The sequence below is a fragment of the Lagenorhynchus albirostris genome, chromosome 16, assembly GCF_949774975.1.
Source record: "Lagenorhynchus albirostris chromosome 16, mLagAlb1.1, whole genome shotgun sequence".
In the NCBI taxonomy this organism is placed as follows: Eukaryota; Metazoa; Chordata; class Mammalia; order Artiodactyla; family Delphinidae; genus Lagenorhynchus; species Lagenorhynchus albirostris.
This window is the reverse complement of record NC_083110.1, coordinates 50,838,257-50,862,090: the sequence shown is the minus strand read 5'-3', so window position 1 is coordinate 50,862,090 and position 23,834 is coordinate 50,838,257. Positions and strand designations below refer to the sequence as shown.

General features: G+C 36.1%; 1 protein-coding gene across 5 annotated transcripts in view; it reads right to left on the bottom strand.

The window, feature by feature from the left end:
• The window catches only part of EXOC6 (exocyst complex component 6), a 205,402-nt gene that overhangs the window by 63,381 nt on the left and 118,187 nt on the right, over window positions 1–23,834 (bottom strand). For 3 of the 5 annotated variants that reach the window (XM_060126179.1, XM_060126180.1, XM_060126183.1), the window contains exons 18-19: window positions 13,328–13,507; window positions 2,764–2,793 (exon numbers count right to left, since the gene is read on the bottom strand). In XM_060126179.1, the coding sequence (XP_059982162.1) occupies window positions 2,764–2,793; window positions 13,328–13,507 (210 nt within the window). The remainder of the gene's footprint in view (window positions 1–2,763; window positions 2,794–13,327; window positions 13,508–23,834) is intronic. The other 2 variants (XM_060126181.1, XM_060126182.1) reach the window with 1 other exon arrangement.

Genomic DNA, 23,834 nt, shown 5'->3' with positions numbered 1-23,834 from the left:
ATTTTCTCGCAAAGTTCTCTCTCTCCAATGTACTGATATACTGTCAATGGTTTGCTCTTGTTGATTTCTGTGTACTTGGAAGTAACTTATTATAAATGTATGGAAATGAAGGTCAAAATGTGTCACAGAAATACCTCATTTATCACCACAGAAAGAATTATCTCATATAAGTAATTTTTTCAAAACACTGGACATTCAAGTGCCAAATCTTTCTAAATTTCTCATGAATATTTATCTAAAACTGATCCCAAAATCTATCCCTCCTTCTTAAACACAGGACAAGAAACAATTTGAGGGTTTTTACTGGATGGCAGGGTTAGTTTCACTTCTGCATTTTGAATATGCATATGGTCTATCTGCAGGAAACCTGTTAGCATGCTTAATAAGTACTTAACAACTACTACATTCATTTAATAAGCAAAAAGGTCAAGTGAAAGCACGAGGGTCTGTCTCTTCCGTGAGTCAAAGTGTTTGTCCTCAGTGTTGGCAATTTGCAAGTTATTTTGGTGCCGTAGGTTCTTTTATTTTATTTTAATCACTCTTCAAAATTTATAGTTGCATCTAGAGAGTTGTGATATGAATTATATTATTCTTTCAAATATTTCTAATCAGTACTGATAACATCTTTACTAAATCACACTCATACTGACATTTTCTAAATTACTGTCTGTAAATAATAGACTGCAAACTTTCTCTTCAAAACTAGAAAGTATTCTATATTTGACAAATAAATTTCTTGATTCAAAAATTCTGATTTTTGCAGTGTACGTTTTTTTTTCTTGTCTGCGCTGCACAGCTTGCAGGATCTCAGTTCCCCGACCAGGGACTGAACCCGGGCCCCGGCAGTGAAAGACCAGAATCTTAACCACTAGGCCACCAGGGAACTCCCTGCAGTATATTTTTCACACTTTTTAACCATATAAGAAAATGACTTTTGGGCTTCCCTGGTAGCGCAGTGGTTAAGAATCCGCCTGCCAATGCAGGGGACATGGGTTTGAGCCCTGGTCCAGGAAGATCCCACATGCCGCGAAGCAACTAAGCCCGTGCACCACAACTACTGAGCCTGCGCTCTAGAGCCCAAGAGCCACAACTACTGAAGCCCGTGCACCACAACTACTGAAGCCCACGCACCTAGAGCCCGTGCTCCACAACAAGAGAAGTCACCACAATGAGAAGTCCACACACCACAACAAAGAGTAGCCCCCGTTCACCACAACTAGAGAAAAGCCCGCACACAGCAACGAAGACCCAACAGTCAAAAATAAATAAATTAAAAAAAAAAAAAGAAAATGACTTTTATAGTAGTCCATTTCTTCACTATTTCTCTCATATTAACTTTTAAAAATACTTATCAAGCACTTACTCTATGTAACACACTGTTTAGGTGCTACAGAAGATACAATGATGAGTAGATATAGTTCCTAACATAAACAGATTAAATTCCAATAGCAGAAAGAAGGCAAGTCTACAACCATAGTACAAGACAAAATATAAATAGTACCATGAAAGTGGCACAAAGTATCAACATATGGTTAAACAGAATTAGCAAAAGCTTCATGAAAGAGGTAACATTAAAGATGTCTTTTGGAAGAGATCCATGATTTTTACAGTTATAAATGAAGACAAGATAGAAACTTGAAGCTAGATCCAGGACACAGTGAACTTTCCACTTTAAATGCCCTTGTTGAATCATGGAAAGAAATGTATCAGAAAGAGGCTGAGATCATTTATTTGTTAGCCTGTGGAATTTTTACTTAATTCAGTAGATAAGTGAGAGACCCTGAAGTTTTTGAATACAGAAAATAAGATTAAACTGTGCTTTGGAAAGGATTATTTGGCTTTGATATGTAGGATGAACTGCAATAAAGAGAGACTATTGGCAGAGACTAATTAGAAGACAATTACAATAATCAAAATTTGAACTTCGATAATAGAAATAAGAACAAAACGGACAAAATATAGGTTAGGAACATTTAAATTTCAAATGCTAGATGAGATTTTTTTAAAAATAAGAATAATTTTCGATATCTATACTTAAACAACATTTGAGTTCTTATTTTGGCCGTCAAGAGCTTATAATTGGAGGTGGAAAGGATGAACAAATACAATAAAAAGCAAAATGTGATGAAGCCATTAAAAAAGGGTAGAAGCTAAGGCAATTCAGGAGAACAATACTAGGCTCAGAGTGAAAAAGAAACATTTGCATTGGGTCATGAACCACACTGTGTTATGCACTGAGTTGGATTTTTAGAAGTAGAGTTTGGGTAAGTGTTGTAGAGAAAAAGCATTCAGGAAAAGCATAAATAGTCTTACAAACAAGTAATAATAACAACTAATTTTTTTGAGTGTTTATTTTATGTCAGGCACTTTTCTAAACATTTCATGTTATACTACCTCATTTAACCCTCACAAAAATCTACAGGCTATACACTCTTATTGAACTCATTTGCAGATAAGGAAAATATCTCCAAAGTGTGGCCTGTCATGCATGAGGTGACCACAAAGAGCTTTCCCAAAGCACTGCCCTCACCACAGACACATCATGATATTAACTTTCACAATCAAGTCCCAGAGAATCTTGACTGCTTCACCAAAACTACTAGTATTATCTTCAAACTTTGGTTTCCATAAAACTACAAATGTAACAAGAACACTGCCAAAACAATTAGAATTTACCATAAACACCTATGCAGAGAAAAATAAGCCTGCAGAAAGTTCATTATTTTCTAATTCGCATGCTAGCTTTAGCTTGTATCTACTTACCGACATGGCTGCGTGATCATTGCTGTTAGTCTGAGAAGGAAGTCAGACAGGCAATCAAATAAAAAAGGAAAATGTATTCCAATAACGACAGAAGCGGCGTTTAAAGTAGCAAAGCAAAATACACTATAAGGCAAGCAAGCTGACTGTGTGCTGCTATAATTTAAAGGCATTAATCAATCACATAAATGTGACTATCATTTTATTTTGAAGATTTACAGGTGAGTTTTTACACCCACACTAATCAGATAAATCCTCCTCCAAACTTTTGTCTACCTAATTAAGTTGTCTAGTCAGCATTAAAATACTGAGAACTTTAGCAGTTACTAAATGTCTGCTGAACCAGCAAATATAGAAAACACCAGCCCATTGAAAGGGTTCTTTCCTGGAGAACAGTTATTCTCAAATTTTAAGCAAAAATAGGTAGATTTCTAAGCTCCAGAAATTTTAGTTCAGTTAGGTCTAGAGGCAAGCACTGGAATCTGAATTTTTAACAAGTATCTCTCCCAAGTGATTTTAATACAAAAAGAAATAAAATGTCTATTTCTTTACACATAGAAAATTATACTGAATAAATGACTCTGAAGATGCTTAGAAAGGATACGCCACTATGCTTCCACATCCTCTAATGCAGCTTAAAATAAATTACTCAAGGAAAGATGGCACACTAAGTCATCTTACAATTAAGCATTTAAATATATTTTCTCCTCTAAGAAGTGACAAGTCAAAGCAAAAACCAAATCATTGGTCTTAATTTAAATACATATCAGCCCCTGCTGAAGTTTTGTACTAAATACATGGTACTGGCTTATTCTTTTAAGATATTAAGAACTAAATTAGTTAAATATTAATTCCTTAAAATAATAATGATTAATAAAATTAAGTTTAAAGAGCCTTAAAATACTGTTTTTTAAATGATCTAATTTACTTTTCAAATTCCAGTAATAAACTATGTAATATTTAAGCACTACTTTTTTTTTTTTTTTTAGAAAAAGGTATTTACCCAGAAACATGGATTTAACCTTATTATATTAGGTCAATGAAACTCAAAATCTATTTATTAGTGGCAGTTGAACATCTGGTATAGCCTACACCAAAGGTGGCCCTCCATATGGGAAGTTGTCCTCTTCGCCAAACATGCAATGAGTAAAGGAGAAACCACAAGCAGAAATGGAGGAAGAAGACACTTAACTAGCCAGGCAGATTATTGCAATTAACCCCAGTAAGCAGTGGGCTGGCAGCTGTGTTAGCCAGACCATTCTTCTAGAAGACTGGACTAGACTCTAGATAATCTCTAAGTCCTTTCTAGATTTAACTTCCAATAAATTTTCTTTGGAATAGTAAAATTATCCAATCACCACAGTTATTTTATTCAACTATTTTTCCCAAAATCTTTCAAATTGTATGTAAAGGTATAAAATTGTATGTGAGATATAAAAGTCATAGAGTCAAGATGAAATTTAGCTAAGGTTTAGTAACTCAGTCAATAAAAGTCAGTCAACAACATTTAACACACGAACACCATGTAAGTCATAAGACTTGTGATGTTTTCATCATTGCTCACATTATACAATTTTTGTATGTTATAGTCAATAAATCATCAGATCAATATTATACGTTATCATTATTATTTAAAAATTAATATACCAATAAGATAAGACAATTTGTAAGCATATATATATACAATAAATATGTGGTTATGTTTTCATTTGATAAGGAAAGAACTAAAATGTATTCAACGCTACCTATGTCACAATTTAAAAAATACAACCTTTTTTGTATTTGTTTGTTTGTTTTTTTGTGGTACACGGGCCTCTCACTGTTGTGGCCTCTCCTGTTGCGGAGCACAGGCTCTGGACACACAGGCTCAGTGGCCATGGCTCACGGGCCCAGCCGCTCCGCAGCATGTGGGATCCTCCCGGACCAGGGCACATACAAGTGTCCCCTGCATCGGCAGGCAGACTCTCATCCACCGTGCCACCAGGAAAGCCCCTTTTTTGTATTTTTAATACAATTCTTTCTTGTGTCACATAAAAGGGTGATTAAAGCCTATGATTGTACTTTGACTATTAAAGTTCTCCTTAGCAGTTTTCAGTGAAGTCAAAGGACATGTACATTTATATACTTAACTCAGGAAAAAAGTATGAACCAAAGAACATAAACAGGAAGAGCTAAATGAGAAAATAAGGTACCAGAATGAATAAATCGAAGTTTAGGTTGGGACTTTACAGCTGTGTAACACTTAATAACAAATTTTAGATATGTGGACCTTAGAGATGGACTCATCCAATCACTTTACTTCAAAGAGAAGGAAACAAGTTGTTCAAAATCAAGATGGTAGACTAAGTTTATGTGTTTGCTTCCCATTGATCCTGAGATATAAGTGATACAAAAAGCACAGAATTACAAAAGGAATAAAATATTTAACAACAGAGAAAATGAAGGTGTATGGAGGAATTCATCAAGGGATATTTTCTAGAAGACAGAAAGCTGATTAAATAGAGAAGAGAAAGCAACTGCCCATTATATGCTACCAGGGAACTATAGCGGAGCTGGGAGTCAGCTGTGCATTAGAGAGAGGTCCAGCTGTGCATATGAGAGAGGACAGAAATAAGAAATGGGATGGAAAACAGGGAAAGTAACTGAAGATTTCTGAAACAACTGTGCCAGTGATCCCCTAACTACAGAGCACAAACATTTTCCATAATGAGAGAACTTTTAAGGGGAGAGCTGAGGCTCCGGGTATAGGTGGAAAGAGAGAGAGCAGGAAGGAGGGAGGGGGGAAAAATTCCTCCTCATTCTGGCACAGTGTCATGACAATGGAAAGAGAGGCAGAAAAGGCTACACAATTCGTGGAGCTCAGTGCAAAATGGAAATGTGGGGTCTCTTGTTCAGAAATTATTAAGAATTTCAAGACGCCAGCAGAGGACCAACCCACATGCAGGACCCTTCTAAACTCGAGACCCTGTGCAACAGCACAGGTTACACATCCATGAAGTCAGCCCTGAAGAGAGGAAACCACAATCTCATGGATAGCTCCATACCTGCTCACTCTAAGGTGAAGAATCCTAGGCAAAATGCCTCCCAAATTTTAAAAAAATTCCAGTCAGCTTCCTACTAAGGGGAAAAAAAACTATAAAAAAATAGGGTATTTATACAGTAGCAGAGTAAACCTTTATCAGCGTTCCAGGTCCTCTTTGTTAAAAGAGAATGAGAAAAACAAAGAAACAAAAAGCCTATTCGAGAGTAATAGAGATAATTCAAGAAACAGAAAATACCTTCTTTAAAAAACCCTCTAGTACCTCAGGGAGGTTTGAAAGATATATCCATTAAAAAAAAAGAGAGAGAGAACTGTATTCTAGGAAAAAGGAACACTTTTAAAACAGAAGTGATTCCTTAAAAATTAAAAAATACAACTAATAAAATATTCTCTAGAAGTACTGAAAATAAAATTTAGAAATTCTCCCAAAACAGGGAACAAAAAAAGATAAAGAGATAGGAAATGAAGGAAAGGATAATAGATATAGAAGACCAATCTAGTTAATGAGAGTCCAAGAAAGAGAATAGAAAAGTAGGGGGAAGAAAATTATCTAAAAAATAATAAAAGAGAATTTTCCTGTGCTGAATTTCTGCTTTGACAGAAAACGACCACTGAGTAAAGAGCTAAGTGAATGAAATAAAAGCTTACATCTCCACACATCCCGTGACATTTTAGGATATTAAGGAATAAAAAACAGATCCTGAAACCTGGATGCCAGAAGACAATGGAGGAATGCAATAAAAATTGTCAGAGAAAAACCATTCAACCTAGAATTATTATAACCAGCTAAACTATCAATCAAACATGAGGACAGAAGAAGGTATTTCATGATATGCAAGGACTTAAATAGGAGGAAATTACCGAGGCAGTTTAGCAAAACCAACCAGTGAAGCAAAAAAAACCACGCAGAATCCAGGAAACAGTTCCCAACCCCGGACAGCAGAGAAGGAAAGTCCTAGGTTAACAGCTACACAGAAATTCTAGAGAGCAACTGGTACAAAGTAGAGACAGAGGCCTCTGTAGCTGTCAGAAAATAGCAGATGAAGAACTGATAGAGTGAAGGGCAGGGAGGCTAATACCTTTACCTTACATAGAAGAGAATTAAGATACTGACTAAAGAAAAGGAACAAAAAATCAGAGTATAACCATTTTATATAAAGAAATGATAAATAGAAGAAATAAAATAAAATGTAACAATGAATGGAAGAAAAAGGAGTAAGCAAGAGGTTGCTATATGTGCCTTATCTTTCACAGTAGGGACTAACAGACATTCTCTTTTTAAGATAACCACCAGAAGAAATGAAAACGTATGGTGAAATGGTAGCCTGGGGCTTGGGGGGTACAGGGGGAGGAGGTTATTTTCCATCCCAGACTCTTCTGGACTACTTGATTTATTATCATGTACACAAATTAACTGAAATAAAAGTATATTAAAACAAAACCACCTTTATTTTCAGTTCTATGAAATAAAACAGACATTAGCAAATTAATCCAGAGACTGAATGATTTGTCTACTTCCATAATGCTGGTTAATTGGAAGAATCTGGCCTAGACCCCAAATCTCAGAATTTTCAATATAGTGCTGCATCTTCAGAAAAAAATTCTTAAGGAGAATGGTTTTAAAAGTTAGACACTATCCATTTCTGGCTAAATCATGCATCTTCATTTATTGGATATATATATTTGTTTCTCACTTACAGAAAACATATTTTTTTAACTACTTATGGAAATAAAAAATGCAAATTAAAAATTCAGTGGCACCAGATTCATCATTTACACATATCCCTTAGTGGTTGTAAATCAATAAAACATCTTTACTGAAACAAATACATAACTAGCATTTATGAAAGAAAGAAATGCTGAGTGTTCTTTCCAGCAGCAGATCAGTGCTGGGTCTTTAGGTGGTACTGTATTCACAGTAAAAGGTTACTGAGTTCCATTTGGCAGTCATGAAGAATTACTAGATAACTTCAACTTGCTCAACAATTTCTTCTATTTATAGACTTGTAAGGGGTGAATGAATGTTGAATGCTTTTAAAAATTCTTCTGGTTTTAAATTTTCTAGCTAATATAAAATCTTATTTAAAAAAACACAAAGCTTACAAATTAGGCTTAAAAATAAGTGTCATAAATGCATAGAAAAAGATGACTTGTAGAATACATGCCAAAATGTTAACAGTGGTTATCTTTTTACAAGATAACAGCAGGTAATTTTTATTTTCTTCTATACTTAGGAATACTTTCTAGTCGTCAGGGAAAAAATTATTAGAAACAAAAAGATCACTTACACATTTGAAGTAGTAAAAATTGCTGATTCCAAGAGTTCTGATTTGGGGATAAAATAATATTTATTCCATATACTAATCATACTTCACTGGCATTAGCTAGCATCTGACCGTTAGCCACTGTAAGCACTGCAGTCAAGCTATAATAATTATTCAAATAAACATGCTTTATAGTGAGTATCTTTCACAATTAATGAAGTTTTTAAAATGTCTATATAATGCAAAAGTATAGAACTCAAAGCTAAATAATATCAAGCTAAAAATGTAGGCATAAATACAAGGAAAAAAAAGCGAAAAGATATTAAAACTAATACTATAAAGGGCCTTAAAACAACAGAGGAGGGCTTCCCTGGTGGTGCAGTGGTTGAGAGTCCGCCTGCCGATGCAGGGGACACGGGTTCGTGCCCCGGTCTGGGAAGATCCCACATGCCGCGGAGCGGCTGGGCCCGTGAGCCATGGCCGCTGAGCCTGAGCGTCCAGAGCTTGTGCTCCGCAACAGGAGAGCCCACAACAGTGAGAGGCCCGCGTACCACCAAAAAAAAAAAAAAAAAAAAACCCCACAAAGGAAGAAAGGAGAAGGAAAGATAAAACTAACATTTATTAACAGTACCTTTATGTCAAGCACCCTGCCAGTCAACTATTTTACACACGGTTTTAAGTCATCCTCTGATAGTCCTATGGGAAAAATGGATTCTGCCCATTTTGCAGAAGGAAAGGGGCTCAGAGAGGCTAAGCAGCTTGCCAGGATTCCAGAGCCAAGAAATTAAAAATCTAAGGCTCAAACATAAGTCCTTCTAACTCTAAAGACCACCCTGTGCTCTCCTCCCTTCATCACCTGGTCCCTAAGAACAATAACAGATAAATGGGTCTAGCTCTGAGTCATAAAATGGCAAGTTCCCTTGAGGCAGATAATATATTTAGCAGGGCAGCTTAACATCATTATTATAAATACTGCCTTTTAGCTTGCTGTTAATTCCTATGGCCAGTAGAGAGCCTGGCTTTTCTGCTAGAGCACAGGGAAATGCAGATGAGGAGATAATTTAACATGGAAGCAAGGAAGCTCTTTACTTTTCCGTCCTCTGCATAGGCTTGCACTGGCTGACTCTTAAGAGAAACAGGTGAGGGAAGTAATATACCAATACTCTCATGCATCCAACCCCAGAGACAGGAGGTATTTAAAGGAGACATTACTGGTGATCTTCCAAATCCTGCAGCTTTCTACCACAACCACAGTGTAGTGGAAAAGAGAAAACAATAAAGTTCTTTCTCTGGGCTCCATCAAAACCATTATTATCCATTAACTTCTATTGTTCTCATACTCTGTGAGCAGAGAACAAAATTCTATTAGGTGGATTATAACTTTTCTAGAACCAATGGAACTTTTACTACACAACGTGGTCAGCAACTACATATCATGACTACCTTTAATGGAGAAAATATTCTTTTGTAACAATGGTAGGGACTGACAAAAAATAAATATGCAATGAAGCTAAGAATGGGGCTTTTAAACTAAAAATCTTAGGTACTTTTTAGGGTCGGGGGCAAGAGAGTCATCTTTATCCCACAGAACCTACTTCTCTGTCCAATTATTTGCAGTACTGGCACTATTTGCACTATTTGAAAGAGTGACCCTTGGTTTCATAGCTCCCATTGACTCAAAATCATGGCATTGTTTATTAACACTGCCAAAACCAACAATCATGGAGCCAAAACTAGCTCCCCCATGTAATTCCTCATGTCTATACATGGATAAGCTGATCGACTTGGGACTGACTGTGGTAAATAAATATCTTCTGAAGATTCTTTTAGTTTGAAAGAGTCCAAAACTGGCCCCTCTTTCTATTTGGGTACAAAGGTAACCTGAAGACAAGGATTTATTTTCAGCTTAAAACATTTAAATAAAAATGGTAGCTTATATAATGCCATATGTTGCTTAGAAAAATAATACATTTAATAACATTGCCTCTGTTCTTTGCTTGAAAGAACACAAACTAACTGGATATTTTATACAATTTCAGGATTTCAGAGAATTAATACACTAAGCCATAATATAATTATCAGTCTTGCTAAAATTTACCATAGGCAATAATTTAATATTTTTGCTTGGGAATTATACTTTTAGTTCATCCCTTGAATAAGAATATACTGTTGTTAGTACCATTTTTTTCTTTTCCTAGCTGTAAACTATAATTTTCTTATTTGGTCATATACTACATTTATTGTTGGTCTACATTGTATAGACCTAAAGTGTATTTTCTTTGCAGAAAAACCCGTTAGATGACATAAACATCCAAAATGGCACACAAAGATTCACCTAAAACTATACAAAATATCATAATAGATCAGATGAGTGACAGGAATCTCTTATTCTCAATGTCACCAGAGTATGTCCTATGAAAAAGCAGGATTTCCCTCTAGATGTCAGTCTCCTGAGGTGAGCCATTAACCCAAAACATTTCTAACATATAACCTCTCTTAATCTTACCCTAGTTATGCACAAAATCCCTACCCATCATCTCATGTCAACCTGAGAAGCAGATACTGCAACGATAGAAACATGATGTGTGTGTATCTTGTGTATGTGTGCACACATGTGCACGTGTTTATCTTGAGGATTGGTTTTGGCTGGAAGCACGGAGATTTACATTGACAAGGTGAATTCAAATTAATTCAACAATTATTTAATGCATACTTTTTTGAAATTAATTGATATAAAAATTACACACACACACACACACACACACACACACACACACACGTTCTCTTTTTCAACTCAAGGACAACAGTGAGGAATATAGTATCATCCCTGGGTAAGCTTCTAAAAGTTCTTTGGCACAAATCCACTGTTAAAATCTCTTTAATAAATTCTTCTATTTATTTTTTAGCAACACCTTCCTTCAACTATTCTAAGTGGCCCTTTGATGGGGAAAGAGTGAAGGGTGAGGAGAATAACTTTTTTTTTTCATTTTAAACAAGGGAGATGGTTGGAAGCAGTTGGGTAGGCTCCATATTAAACTTTTTTGTGTCTAGCTACATCTTATCATGAGATTATAAAAAGGTCAAAATTTCTCCCTATTTTATTTGTACAAAACTATTCCATTCACATTTTAACAGTAGTTCTTTTGTTAAATATACCTAATGAGAGAATGTGCACCCTACCATCATCTCTTTGATCTTTGCCTTCCTTTTTTTTTTCCCTTTGGTCGCACCGTGCGGCTTGTGGGATCTTAGCTCCCCAACCAGGGACTGAACCTGGGCCCTCAGCAGTGAAAGCATGGAATCCTAACCACTAGACCGCCAGGGAATTCCCTTTGCATCCCTCTTCTGAAGAATCCAGTGTTTCAGCCTATTCACGCTCAAATATCCCTGTTACATCGTTTTTTTTAATGTTTCATCAACAGATTATTCAAGATATAGATGTACTATGACTATATATTAGTATAGAACAATGTTCCTATTTTACTTTTAATCTCTAGCCTAAAAATATCCAATAATTTCTTGGCCTTTTCTGATAGGAAAAGGCATTGATTATATTGACTTTCATAAAAACTACTCCTATGAGAGTTTATTTCTATTTAAGCCTGTGCTGTCAACTTCAGGGTTTTGTTTTGGGTTTGGTGGAAAAAGAGTTGTAGTTATTTGGGTTAAAAAGTAAAACAAATTAAAATTTCAAATAACTGACTAAAGAGGTATCATGATCCCTGATTTCAAACTATACTACAAAGCCACAGTAATCAAAACATGGTATTGGTACAAAAACAGACACACTGTTCAGTGGAACATAATAGAGAGTCCAGGAATAAACCCACACATACATGGACAACTAATTTACAACAAAGAGGCCAAGAACATACAGTGGGGAAAGGAGAATCTTTTCAATAAATGGTGTTGGGAAAACTGGGCAGCCACAGGCAAAAAAATGAAACTAGACCACTATCTTATACCATACACAAAAATTAACTCAAAATGGATTAAAGACTTGAAACTATAAAATTTCTGTAAGAAAACATAGGAGGTAACCTCCTTGATATTGGTCTTAGCCATGTTTTTTAGATCTGACTCCAAAGGTAAGAGAAACAAAAGCAAAAATAAATGTGCCACATGAAACTAAAAAGCTTCTGCACAGTGAAGGAAACCATCAACAAAATGAAAAGGCAATGGGAGAAGATACTTGCAAATCATATACCCAATAAGGGGTTAATATCCAAGATATATAAAGAACTCACACAACGCAACAACAAAAAAACAAACAGCTGAAAAACTGGACAGAAGATCTGAATAGATATTTTTCTAAAGACGACATACAGATGGCCAACAGGCACATGAAAAGATGTTCAACATCACTAATCATCAGGAAAATGCAAATCTAAACTTCAATGAGATATCACCTCACATTTGTTAGAATGGCTATTATCAAAACAACCAGAAATAATAAGTATTGGAGAAAATGTGGAGAAAAGGGAACCCTCATATGCTGTTGGTGACAATGTAAACTGGTGCAGCCACTATGGAAAACAGTATGGAGAGTCCTCAAAAAATTAAAAGTAGAACTGCCATATGATCCAGCTGTTCTAGTTCTGCATATTTATTTGGAGAAACAGGAAGACACAGATTTGAAAGTATATGCACCCCTATGATCACTGAAGCATAATTAACAATAGCCAAGATATGAGAACAACCTAAGTGTCCATCAATGGATGAATAGATAAAGAAAATGTAGCACATGTATACAACAGAATGCTATACAGCTATAAAAAAGAAAGAAATTTTGCCATTTGTGACAACATGGATGGACCTTGAGAGTATTATGCTAAGTGAAATAAGTCAGATGGAGAAAGACAAATACTGTATATTGCATTTGTATGTGGAATCAAACAAAATAAAAACAAAGACAAACTCAAAGATACAGAGAATAGATTGGTGGTTACCAGAGGGGTAGGAGGAGGGGGGAGGGTGAAGTGGGTGAAGGGGATGGTAACTAGACTTATGGTGGTGGTCACTGTAGTGTATAAAATATTGATTTATAATGTTATACATCTGAAATTTATATAAATGTTATATACCAATTTTTACTCAGTAAAAAATGGCTAAGATTCTTCACAAATTGATTTATAAAAATAGAAAAGAAATATTCAAGCTAGGAAGTTGGTTTAAACAAGTAAGCCTCCAACTAAAATTGAATTCTAAAATATACTTCAGAAAGCAAAATTATAACAATTTTTTGAAATTTTTTTATACTTACGGGCAAATGAGTAAATACTTGAAAGATGCTTCTCAAAAAATTAATAAGATCCATTAAGTAACCACTAGCTCTTCCATCTGGCTCAGACATTGTCCAGTCATAATCAGCAAGCTGAACAAATTCATCAATTTTCTGATTAAGTTTGGTATATATTTCTCCTTCTGCTGCATGTCGGGCATCCTGACAGGAGACAACATAAAAAGTAAGAAACAGTTATAGAAGCAGTTAATAAAACAAGTTTTCTTAAAATTCTAAATTTTGTTTTTTATTTTTCTTTGGTCTAACATTTTAAATATTTATTCAAAGTCCAAGAAAACTGTTGGATTTTTGGCTGGAAGTACTCTATTTATTTGAGTAGATATCACTTTTTTTCCAAACTTACTATCACCTTTTTTGTCTTTATCTGGTAGTAGAACTTATTAGTTATCAATTCTGAATTGTTCTCACAGCTCTAAGAAATGGAAAACGGAAGTTGTCAAGAATGCAGAAGACCACTCCCATCTGTTGACTCACTGAGGGAAATTAAGTTGGACCATCACAGAAGAAAAGAAACTTACTGGTGTTTTGAGTCAAATAGCCCCCCACCCCCACCGCTGCCCGTAAAATAGTTAACTTCTCAAAGGAGGAGAAAAGAAACAAAGGGAGTGATGCAAAAATAGCAGAGTAAGGATATACAAACATTTTCTGATCCATAAAAGCATCAAGAAAACTAGCAAAAGTTGTCAAAAATCAATTTTTCTAGAAGTCTGGAAATTAATTCAAAACTTGTAGCAATTCAAGCAGCATTATTCATGAAAAATTTCTGAATTTTGGTAAGGAAACAAGCTTTGTTATGTTTTGATGTGCCCCATTTCCACTCTCCTTGCCCGGGTCCAGCTCCACAGTATCCTTGAAAATTAACATCCCACAACTGTGGTGCAAACCAGCAGCCTGTCAGTGAACAAAGTGGGGCAGAATGGACTGGAGTTCCTTCAAAGCCACATTCCCAGAAAATTATCATTATTTGACCTATCTGGTGGTTCCCTGGAAGACATCACTTGCAGAGATGTCTTTATATGACCTAAACTGGTGATTGTCCAGAGCAGAAAGCCTTTTTCTTGGGGGCATTTGTTAAAAACAATTATAGGCAATTGTTTAACATCACAGATACCTCAGGTGGTAGATAATAGCTAGGGTATACAATAAGCTAACCAAAAAGCTTAAAAGGAAAAACTGGGGAATGAGATGTCCATAGATGGCTTTGAAAAGCTCTGACATATTCCTGGGAACCTAGAAGACTATGTACATGCGTAGGCCTGTTCACCTGCTCAGGAAAGACCTGAGAAAGCTCTAAGCTCTCATTTACAGCTGACCCCGAAGCTCTGGGCAAGCAGGAAGTGAAGGCTAATGCAGAGTTGTCAAATGCCTGATTGCTGAAGGCATGCCCCAATACACACAGAGAGTCCCTTAGCAAAGACTGGGAGACTGATTGGTTCCAGGTTTTTAAGGAAATCTATGTCCAATCATTAGCTGGCCACTAAGCTAACCAAGCAGAGACTTAAGTGGCCACACACAACAAAAAATACAGACTTTACAGAATTAATTCAGAGAAGTCATGAAACAACCAACCAACCACCAAGAAGAAACAACATACTTTGAGGAGAGAAGAGAATCTGACTTCCAGAATTGCCACATTACATTATTTAATTAATTTATTTATTTAAAAAATATTATTGGAGTATAGTTGATTTACAACGTTGTGTTAGTTTCAGGTGTACGGCAAAGTGAATCAGTTATACATATACATATATTCACTCTTTTTTAAGATTCTTTTCCCATATAGGCCATTACAGAGTATTAAGTAGAGTCTCCTCCTAGGTTCTTATTAGTTATCCTCCTCCTCCTAGGTTCTTATTAGTTATCTATTTTACTATTAGTAGTGTGTATATCTCAATCCCGATCTCCCAATTTATCCCTGCCCCCGCCATCCCCTGGTAATCATATGTTTGTTTTCTACATCTGTGACTCTACTTCTGTTTTGCAAATAAGTTCATTTGTACCTTTTTTTTAGATTCCACATATAAGTGAAATCATGTATTTGTCTTTCTCTGTCTGACTTACTTCACTTATTATGTCAATCTCTAGGTCCATCCACGTTACATTATTTTAAATGTCCAGTTTTCAACAAAATTTACAAGTTACACAAAGAAACAAGAAACTATGAGACACTGGTCTATAAGACAAAGGTTTAAAATCAGCTATTTAAAATAACCAAAGAACTAAAGGAAAATATGAGAACATACCTCACAAAATTGACTATAAATTAAGAGACAGAAATTACTTTTAAAAAAGAAGAACCTAATAAAATTTCTGCAGTTGAAAAATACAATAAATGAAATGAAAAAGTCATTACAGGGGTTCAACAGCAAATCTGAGTAGGCAGAAGACAAAGAAGATTAGATCAACAATATCAACCAACTAGACCTAACAGACATCTACTGAACATTCAACTCAACATTAGCAGACCATGCATTATTCTCAAGTGAACGTAGGACACTATCCAGAACAGAGCATACGTTAGGTCATAAAACAAACCTTTAAAGTACTGAAATCATACAAAGTATGCTCTGACCACAACGGAATGGAATTAGAAATTAATAACAGAAGGCGCTGGAAAATTCACAAATACATGGAAGTTAAACAAGAGACTCCAATAAATAACTAATGGGTCAAAGAAGAAATCATGATCAAAATCAAAAACTACTTTGAGGGACTTCCCTGGTGGTCCAGTGGTTAAGACTCAGCGCTTCCACTGCAGTGGGCGCAGATTCGATGTGGTTGGGGAAGTTCCACATGCCGCACAGTGAGGCCAAGAAAACAAACAAACAAAAAACATCGCGATAAACAAAAATAAAAGCACACTATCAAAACGTACAGGATACAATGAAAGAGGTGCTTAGAGAGAAATTTATAGCTATACATGCCTATATTATAAATGAAGAAAGATCTCACATCAATAACCTAGACTTCCAACTTAAGAAGCTAGAAGAAGAAATAAGAGTTGTGGGTTCTCACTTAGACAGCGGCACTCTGACAGAACAGCACGAGGGATGTTGGGGGACTGAAGATTAGGCATTGTGTCTTTTGGAACCAAGGCAAAAGATCTTCACGCCTATGCTTCTCTTTTAAAGGATCACACAGACTTGGACAAAAAGCATTTTGAAAGTTAAAACTAGAACAATCTCTGCCTTTCTCTCAGTTTTTTTTTAGACTGTAAAAGGCCCTGGAATTCCTTTTATCACCTTAAGGAGGGTGGACAACTTGCCACTCTGGCTAGTAGAGCTGAGAGCGAGATTTAATTTGATGGTGGTTGGGGGCAGTGGTGGTGGCAATGTGATATTTCTGGCAAAACTAATACTTATTGGAAATTCCCTGGCAGTCGAGTGGTTGGGACTCTGAGCTTTCACTGCCGAGGGCACAGGTTCAATCCCTGGTCGGGGAACTAAGATCCTGCAAGCCACACATCACGGCCAAAAAGATTTAGATTTATTTAGATTCATATCTTGACTAAGAAGAGACCTAAGTATCACTCACCATTATCAGTCCCATAATATATTTGCATACAGTTTAACCTAATATATCATTTATATCATATCTATGAATAACAGCAGTACAAAGACACAGATATCTCCCACCCTCAAGGATCTCACAATCCAAGAAGAGATACAATATTACAAAACATGGTTAGTGCTACATTAGAGGTTTAAAACAAAGTATGCTGAGTAAACAAAGGAGGAAATAATTACTTCTTATTTGATAAAAAGCTTTGTAGAAGGGATGTCATTTGAGTTGTAACTTTTAAAAATATAATCAGGAACTCTTACTTTGCTACCTTGGTTTGTGTGCCTTAAGAAATTTTCAAAAAAAGAACAGTGTAAGAGAAGGTAAACATGGATAATCAAAACGTACCATTTTTGCATTTCAATGCTTTTTTGGCTCCCTCTCTAATTTTCACAATGTCTAACCACTTACTACTCACGTTGGGTTGAAGAAAACTAACTACTGGTAGGCATCTTTCCATTTGCATGCTTGCCTACACAGTAGGATTGAAACAGGAATTCCAAGAAAGATTTTTCTGTTCTCCCTACTCAGGGGTCTAACACAAATTTGACACGATAACAAAAACTTTCAACAGTGTCTCTTCTCAACTATAAAGGAAAACAAACATTGTTTTAAATAAACAGGAATTTAAGATAAGGTAATGTTATTAACTGAAATTTTAATAATTATTAAATATGACAGTAGCTAAATGAGTTCTGACTCAAAATAAAATTAACTACAGCAACTTAAGCTCTGTTAAAATTTCTAATGCAATGCAACTCTACTCAGAAAAATCTTAAGATTGAGGAGTTTAACATTAGAATTTATCAATAACACTGTATCAGCCACTATAAATTTGATACTCTTAGGTAATGTAGGTACAAAACACCCACTAAAATGTAAGCTCCATTAAGGCAGAAAGTTTGCATCTGTTTCTGTTCACTGATTAATCCTCAGTACCTAGAACAGTGCTTGCAACAGAGTAGACAGTTGATGAGTACTTGTTAAAAAATTTTTTTTAATCACTCCTGCCTCAAAGAAGTTTATAACCTAGTTGGGATAGAAAAGTACCTCAAATGAAATAATCACAGGATGAATAAATATTAACAAATTAGTAATGACTACATGTGTAGTAAACGTGTAGTGAAAAAGGAGAGATCATGCGGGCTGGAAAGGTTTATGTCACTTGCTGTTCCAGTTACTATTGTTGAGTAACAAACTACCCCCCAAATCTTAGTGACTTAACATGACAAGCATTTTATTATGCTCACAGATTCCATGGGTTAGGAATGCAGACAAGGAACAGTAAGGATGACTTCATCCCACTCTATCCAGGACCTCAACTGGGATGACTTGAAGGCTGAGAATGAGACTCAACAGCGGGTGATTAGAATCACCTGGAGGTTTCTTCACTCACATGTCTGGATAGGCAGACTCTCCATATGGCTTGGCTTCCCCACAGCACGGTGGCTACAGGGTACCTGGACTTTTTACATGGCAGCTCAGGCCTCCAAGCATGTGTGTTCCATGCATTAAGGTGGAAACAACATTGCCTTTTATGTCCTAGCCTCAGAGTCTCACAACATTGTTTTCCCTGTCATCTACTGGTTAAAGCAGTCACAAGCCTGCCCAGATTCCAGGGGAGGGGACATAGATCCCCACTTCTTAAGGACAGAAGTGTCAAGAAATTTGTAGTCATTAAAAGAAATCACCATCTTGCTAATAATGAATAATGGAAAAATTATCTATAAAAAATACGAGCCAGGGGTTTGAGAAAATAAGAAGAGGTTCGATGGCCACTATTTCACTTATCTTTACATCTTGAGCAAATTACTTAACTTTTGTAAATCCTAGTTTTTCATCTATGAAAAGAGCATCATCATCACTCAGAGAGCTGTTCTGAGCATTACACAAGTTTCTACCATTAATGTAAAATACCTAACAGTACTTGGTACCTAGTAGGTGCTCAAAAAAAGTTAGTTTCCTTGCACCTACTAGTGTTGGGTACTTAGTAATGCTCAATAAATGTTTACAGTTCTTAAGTGAACTGTATTGAGACAACTAGTATAATCTCAAGCCTTTCAAATTGCCCAATTAGCTTAACTTAATTGTAGTTATTTGCATGTAAGGGAGAAAAAAATTGGGTATTAAACATTCACAGAATAATTTTTTAAAACATGAAACAGTGGTGAGATGGAAAGGGGGTCATGTTTAATGTGCAGCAATTAGTCATGGCAATAATATATATCTCTCTTTAGCCTGCTGAACAGCATTAGGGGCAGGTACCCAAGATGGCAAATGCTTATGGCTACAGAACTAAACCATTACACACATTAATGATACCACTTATATGTCAATTTCTCAAAGCAATATAAGTGTTTATTATTACCACTTTGCATTTTGCCCCAGTGTTCATCATCAGCCCCCTCTGTTTCATGTCTCACTACCTTTACTGAATCTCTGCAATTCTGGAAGGCAGCTGGATAAGGGAGGCTTAAAGCTCAGAACTGTATAAGCATCCCATAATGCTCAACCCACTTCCCTTCTATCACCAGGCAAAGAAAATTTGGAGTCTCACTGCTCCCATCTTCTACTACATTCCCTATCTGCTGCACTCAGACTGCTACATATGATTTCTCTTGCTTTTCTGGGATGCCTCTAACATAGGCAAAAAGGGAACAAGATACCTAACAAAATTTTAAAAACCAGTATCAAGGGACCCCTTTCCTCCAAACTCACAGAGCTAAACAACTTGGTGAAATTCTAGATTTTTTTTTTTTAAATGGCTATTCTTTTAAAATCCTAATTTAAATCTACCTTTAAAATCAATGGTATACTTAATTTCCCTTTTTACTCTACAGAATTTCATTAAAATAAAGAAGATGTTATTTCGCATTTTCCTAGATTTTTTAAAAAGCAATATGGGACAATTAAAATATTAACCAAAATCTGAGATGGAGAGAGGGTCCAAAAATCTAGAAAATTTGAAGTCATGAAAGAAAACAAATGCTGTATTTATCTGAAGGAAGAAAAATTATAAAAGTGATGATGATGAAACTATTCACATTATAGTCAAATAAAGTCATTATATGCTTTCTGGATAAAGTGATTCAAAACCCACTAATTTTCTAAAAAAAGAACTAAGCAAAAATAAACAAAAAACTCAAAATTTATTTATTACATTTTGCTGTTACTATTTAGAAATTTGCTGATTGATCTACTTTTCTGAGGTGACATCAAGAACAGGTTCCACTTTTCCCATATACTATCCAGATTAAGATAAATTTAAATGAAGTTTGGGAGAGGAGTATTTTTTATTTTTAGAAGCTTATTAATACTTTCAACAGGCTATAATAACAAAGAAATCTAAGGCAGTCAGTGGCTGTGCTGTGTGAAAGAAAAATTTCGGACAGCAGTTCTAGGCAGAAACGTGTTTCTTTTTTTTTTTCTTTTTTTTTGGCTGCACTGGGTCTTCGTTGCTCTGTGCAGGCTTTCTCTAGTTGTGGTGAGCGGGGGCTACACTACTTGCGGTGCACGGGCTTCTCATTGCAGTGGCTTCTCTTGTTGCATAGTACGGGCTCTAGCCTCGCGGGCTTCAGTAGTTGTGGCATGCGGGCCCTAAAGAGCATGGGCTTCAGTAGTTGTGGCGCATGGGGTTAGTTGCATGTGCGATCTTCCCAGACCAGGGATCAAACCTGTGTCCTCTGCATTGGCAGGCGGACTCTTAACCACTGCGCCACCAGGGAAGTCCAGAAACATGTTTTAAAGTTAACACCTGAAAGGACTTTGCTAAGGACTAAGGATTCCGCTTATTTTATAAACCAGACAAATATAATCATTACAAAACAGGTGCATGACCTGACTCACTACATTTTATTTTTAAAGAAATAGGAGCAAGGAAAGAAACACAGAAAAAGATTTCATTGTAACTTTTCCTGTATTTATACACAAGGATACACTGAATTATTTGGTAAGATATTTCTAAAAGAGATCATTAATTGTTATTCAGAGGCTGTTAAGAAAATTAGTTTGGACTTCCTGGGTAGTTATACTACAGGTGAAACTGAAATACTCTTCAATCCTTATGACCTGACCAGAAAGTCAAGAACATATCAACTAACTCCTAAATTAAATTTTAAAAGATTCAGCTTATAAACAAAGCAATTAAATTCCTCCTTTGCTTGTTAAAGAAACAGTGCCCTCTGGAGACAGAAATGTACGCCACATAACTTGAGAACTATTTTTTATTTCAATGTACAAGAAGTAAGTGATACCATGCTATCAGTGGTTCTTTTTTTTCTTTTTTTTTCTTCGGTATGCGGGCCTCTCACTGTTGTGGCCTCTCCCGTTGCGGAGCACAGGCTCCGGATGCACAGGCTCAGTGGCCATGGCTCACGGGCCCAGCCGCTCCACGGCATGTGGGATCCTCCCAGACCGGGCACGAACCCATGTCCCCTGCATCGGCAGGCGGACTATCAACCACTGTGCCACCAGGGAAGCCCTATCAGTGGTTCTTAACCACAGGTGTGCAACAGAATCACCCTAAGAACTTTTTTAAACAGACATATGCACAAACTCCATGCTAGACCTCACAGACCAATAAGCATGTGTGTTCTGAATAAAAGATAAGTAGTAATATCACTGAGTATTTTAGTAAACATCTATGATTTACTGTCTATCATCCATTCCCCCTTCTTGGAAAAGTCCCCAGATGCATTTTGGAAAAATCACTCTGCTCCCATTCACAGCTCTATTTGGTCTGGATAGGACTGATCTAGTGCCAAGGATGGATCCTGATGAGTTTAAGTCAACTAACCATGGTCATCCTCTTACCCACAGGTAGTTCCTTAGCAGCTAGTAGAGGGACACACTCTTTTAGATGATAGTGCATGAGGATATAAGGTTTGGAACTGTGACCTCGCAGCCATTTTACTACCAGAGGAGAAAGCCTATAGCTGCTGCCCCACCATGTACAGTCTGAAGATGAGGCCAAAACTGCATAAAGTGGAGTTCAAAGATAAAAGGACTCTGGGTCCTTGGTGACATTTCCTGAGTAGCTGGCTCTGCCTTACATGGAATCTGACCTATTCTTGGACTTTCCAGTCATAGTGGCTAATAATTTCCCTCTATTGTTTAAGACGGTTCGAGTTGGGTTTTCTATCAGTTCTTGTCAATTTTCTTTTAGTTTCCTTGATTAATACAAGTGGCTTAAAACATTTTACTGAACATTCTAGAAGAAGAAAGGTTACATTTAATATTACTTATTTGGAGAAAGGGGAACACTTCTATGACATTTTTCTGAGCCTTAAAAATCTAAGCAGGAGATGAAGTTGGAATAGTCAAAATGAAGGTGTCCTCCCTAGCTAATTTCTTCCTGCTCTTAATTCAAGAAGTGATGCTTTGATAACCTATGCTATTGATCTGGAAATTTCTAAATGTTAGTAGCATATAGCATCCAACTCGTTAGTCAACGTCACTAGTGATACTATAGACAGAGGGAAAAAAAGTAGATAAGACTAAACATAGAAACCTAGTAATCAGTTATGATGCGGGAAGGGATATGACAGGAGCAGTTAAAAAGAAATACATCTAAGATAACTCCAGATTTTCCAGGAAAGGAAGCAAGAAAAATGGTGGTACCACCATAAAAAATCAGACAGGCAGAAAGAGGAGCCAATTTTAAAAATTACGATTTTTTTATTTACATATTTTAGATATCAGTGTGACAATTAAGGAAAGTTGTTGTAGTCTTATATTTGGCACCTAAATCAATTAAAAAAGAAAAATGATTTGCTTCCTTATGCGTCAACTTAATTTAATGAAATGGCTACTTATCACTAGGTTTTTTCATTATACAATATTACTGTGATTCAAAAATAAAAGTTGTAGGTTTTAGGATATGCTTGGTTGCCTTATATACATGCAAATCATATATTACCTCTTGACCAATAACACTCTGGATTAAACAAAGCTCAAGATCTGCTCCACAATGAACTAAGAGGTCAAATGTAAAAAGTGAAAGAAAGTTTATATTAATTATAAGAACTGAAGTTTTCATAAAGTTCTAGAAAACTCTTTGATTTTTTTTTTTTGGCCACGCCACGGGGCATGAGGGATCTTAGTTCTACACCGGGAATCAAACCCGTGCCCCCTGCAGTGGAAGTATGGAGTCTTAACCACTGGACTGCCAGGGAAGTCCCTAAAAGATATTTCTTCATAAAAGAACATAGTCAACATGTAGTATAAATCAGGGATGCATAATCTCATAGCTCTAAAGTCAACAGGTCACAAATAGTATACTAACTGTTCCATTAGAGATACAGATTACTGTAGGAGTTACATTTAATTATACCTAAACAATTGCCATGGGGCAAATCCAAAACTCTTCTTAAGATAACTAGAGTTAGATAATAAAAGCTGGGACTTCCCTGGTGTCCAGTGGCTAAGACTCTGTGCTCCCTATGCAGGGGGCCCGAGCTTGATCCCTGGTCAGGGAATTAGATCCTGCATGACGCAACTAAAAAGATTCCACATGCTGTAACGAAGACTGAAGATCCCGAGTACCACAATTAAGACCCGAAGCAGCCAAATAAATAAATATTAAAAAAAAAAAGATAATAAAAGCTAAAGTAGCACACAGAAAGCTACGGCTCAGATGAGAGAAAAAGAAGCTGAAGACAGAATTTCAGGAAACTGATACCAACTGTCGAGAAAGAATTATATTTTCTCCCAGAAGAAACATTCAAAACACATGTAAACCAAACATGATTTTTAAACAAAATATGCATGCTTATTAACACAAAATAAATAAATATGATTTTATATCCCTTCTGCTGGGTCATTGCATTTTAGGTTCAGGATCTCTGAACTTTCTGATCTTGAGCTTTCTAGCTTCTAAGAACGGGTTTATACCAGTTCTTCCCTTCCC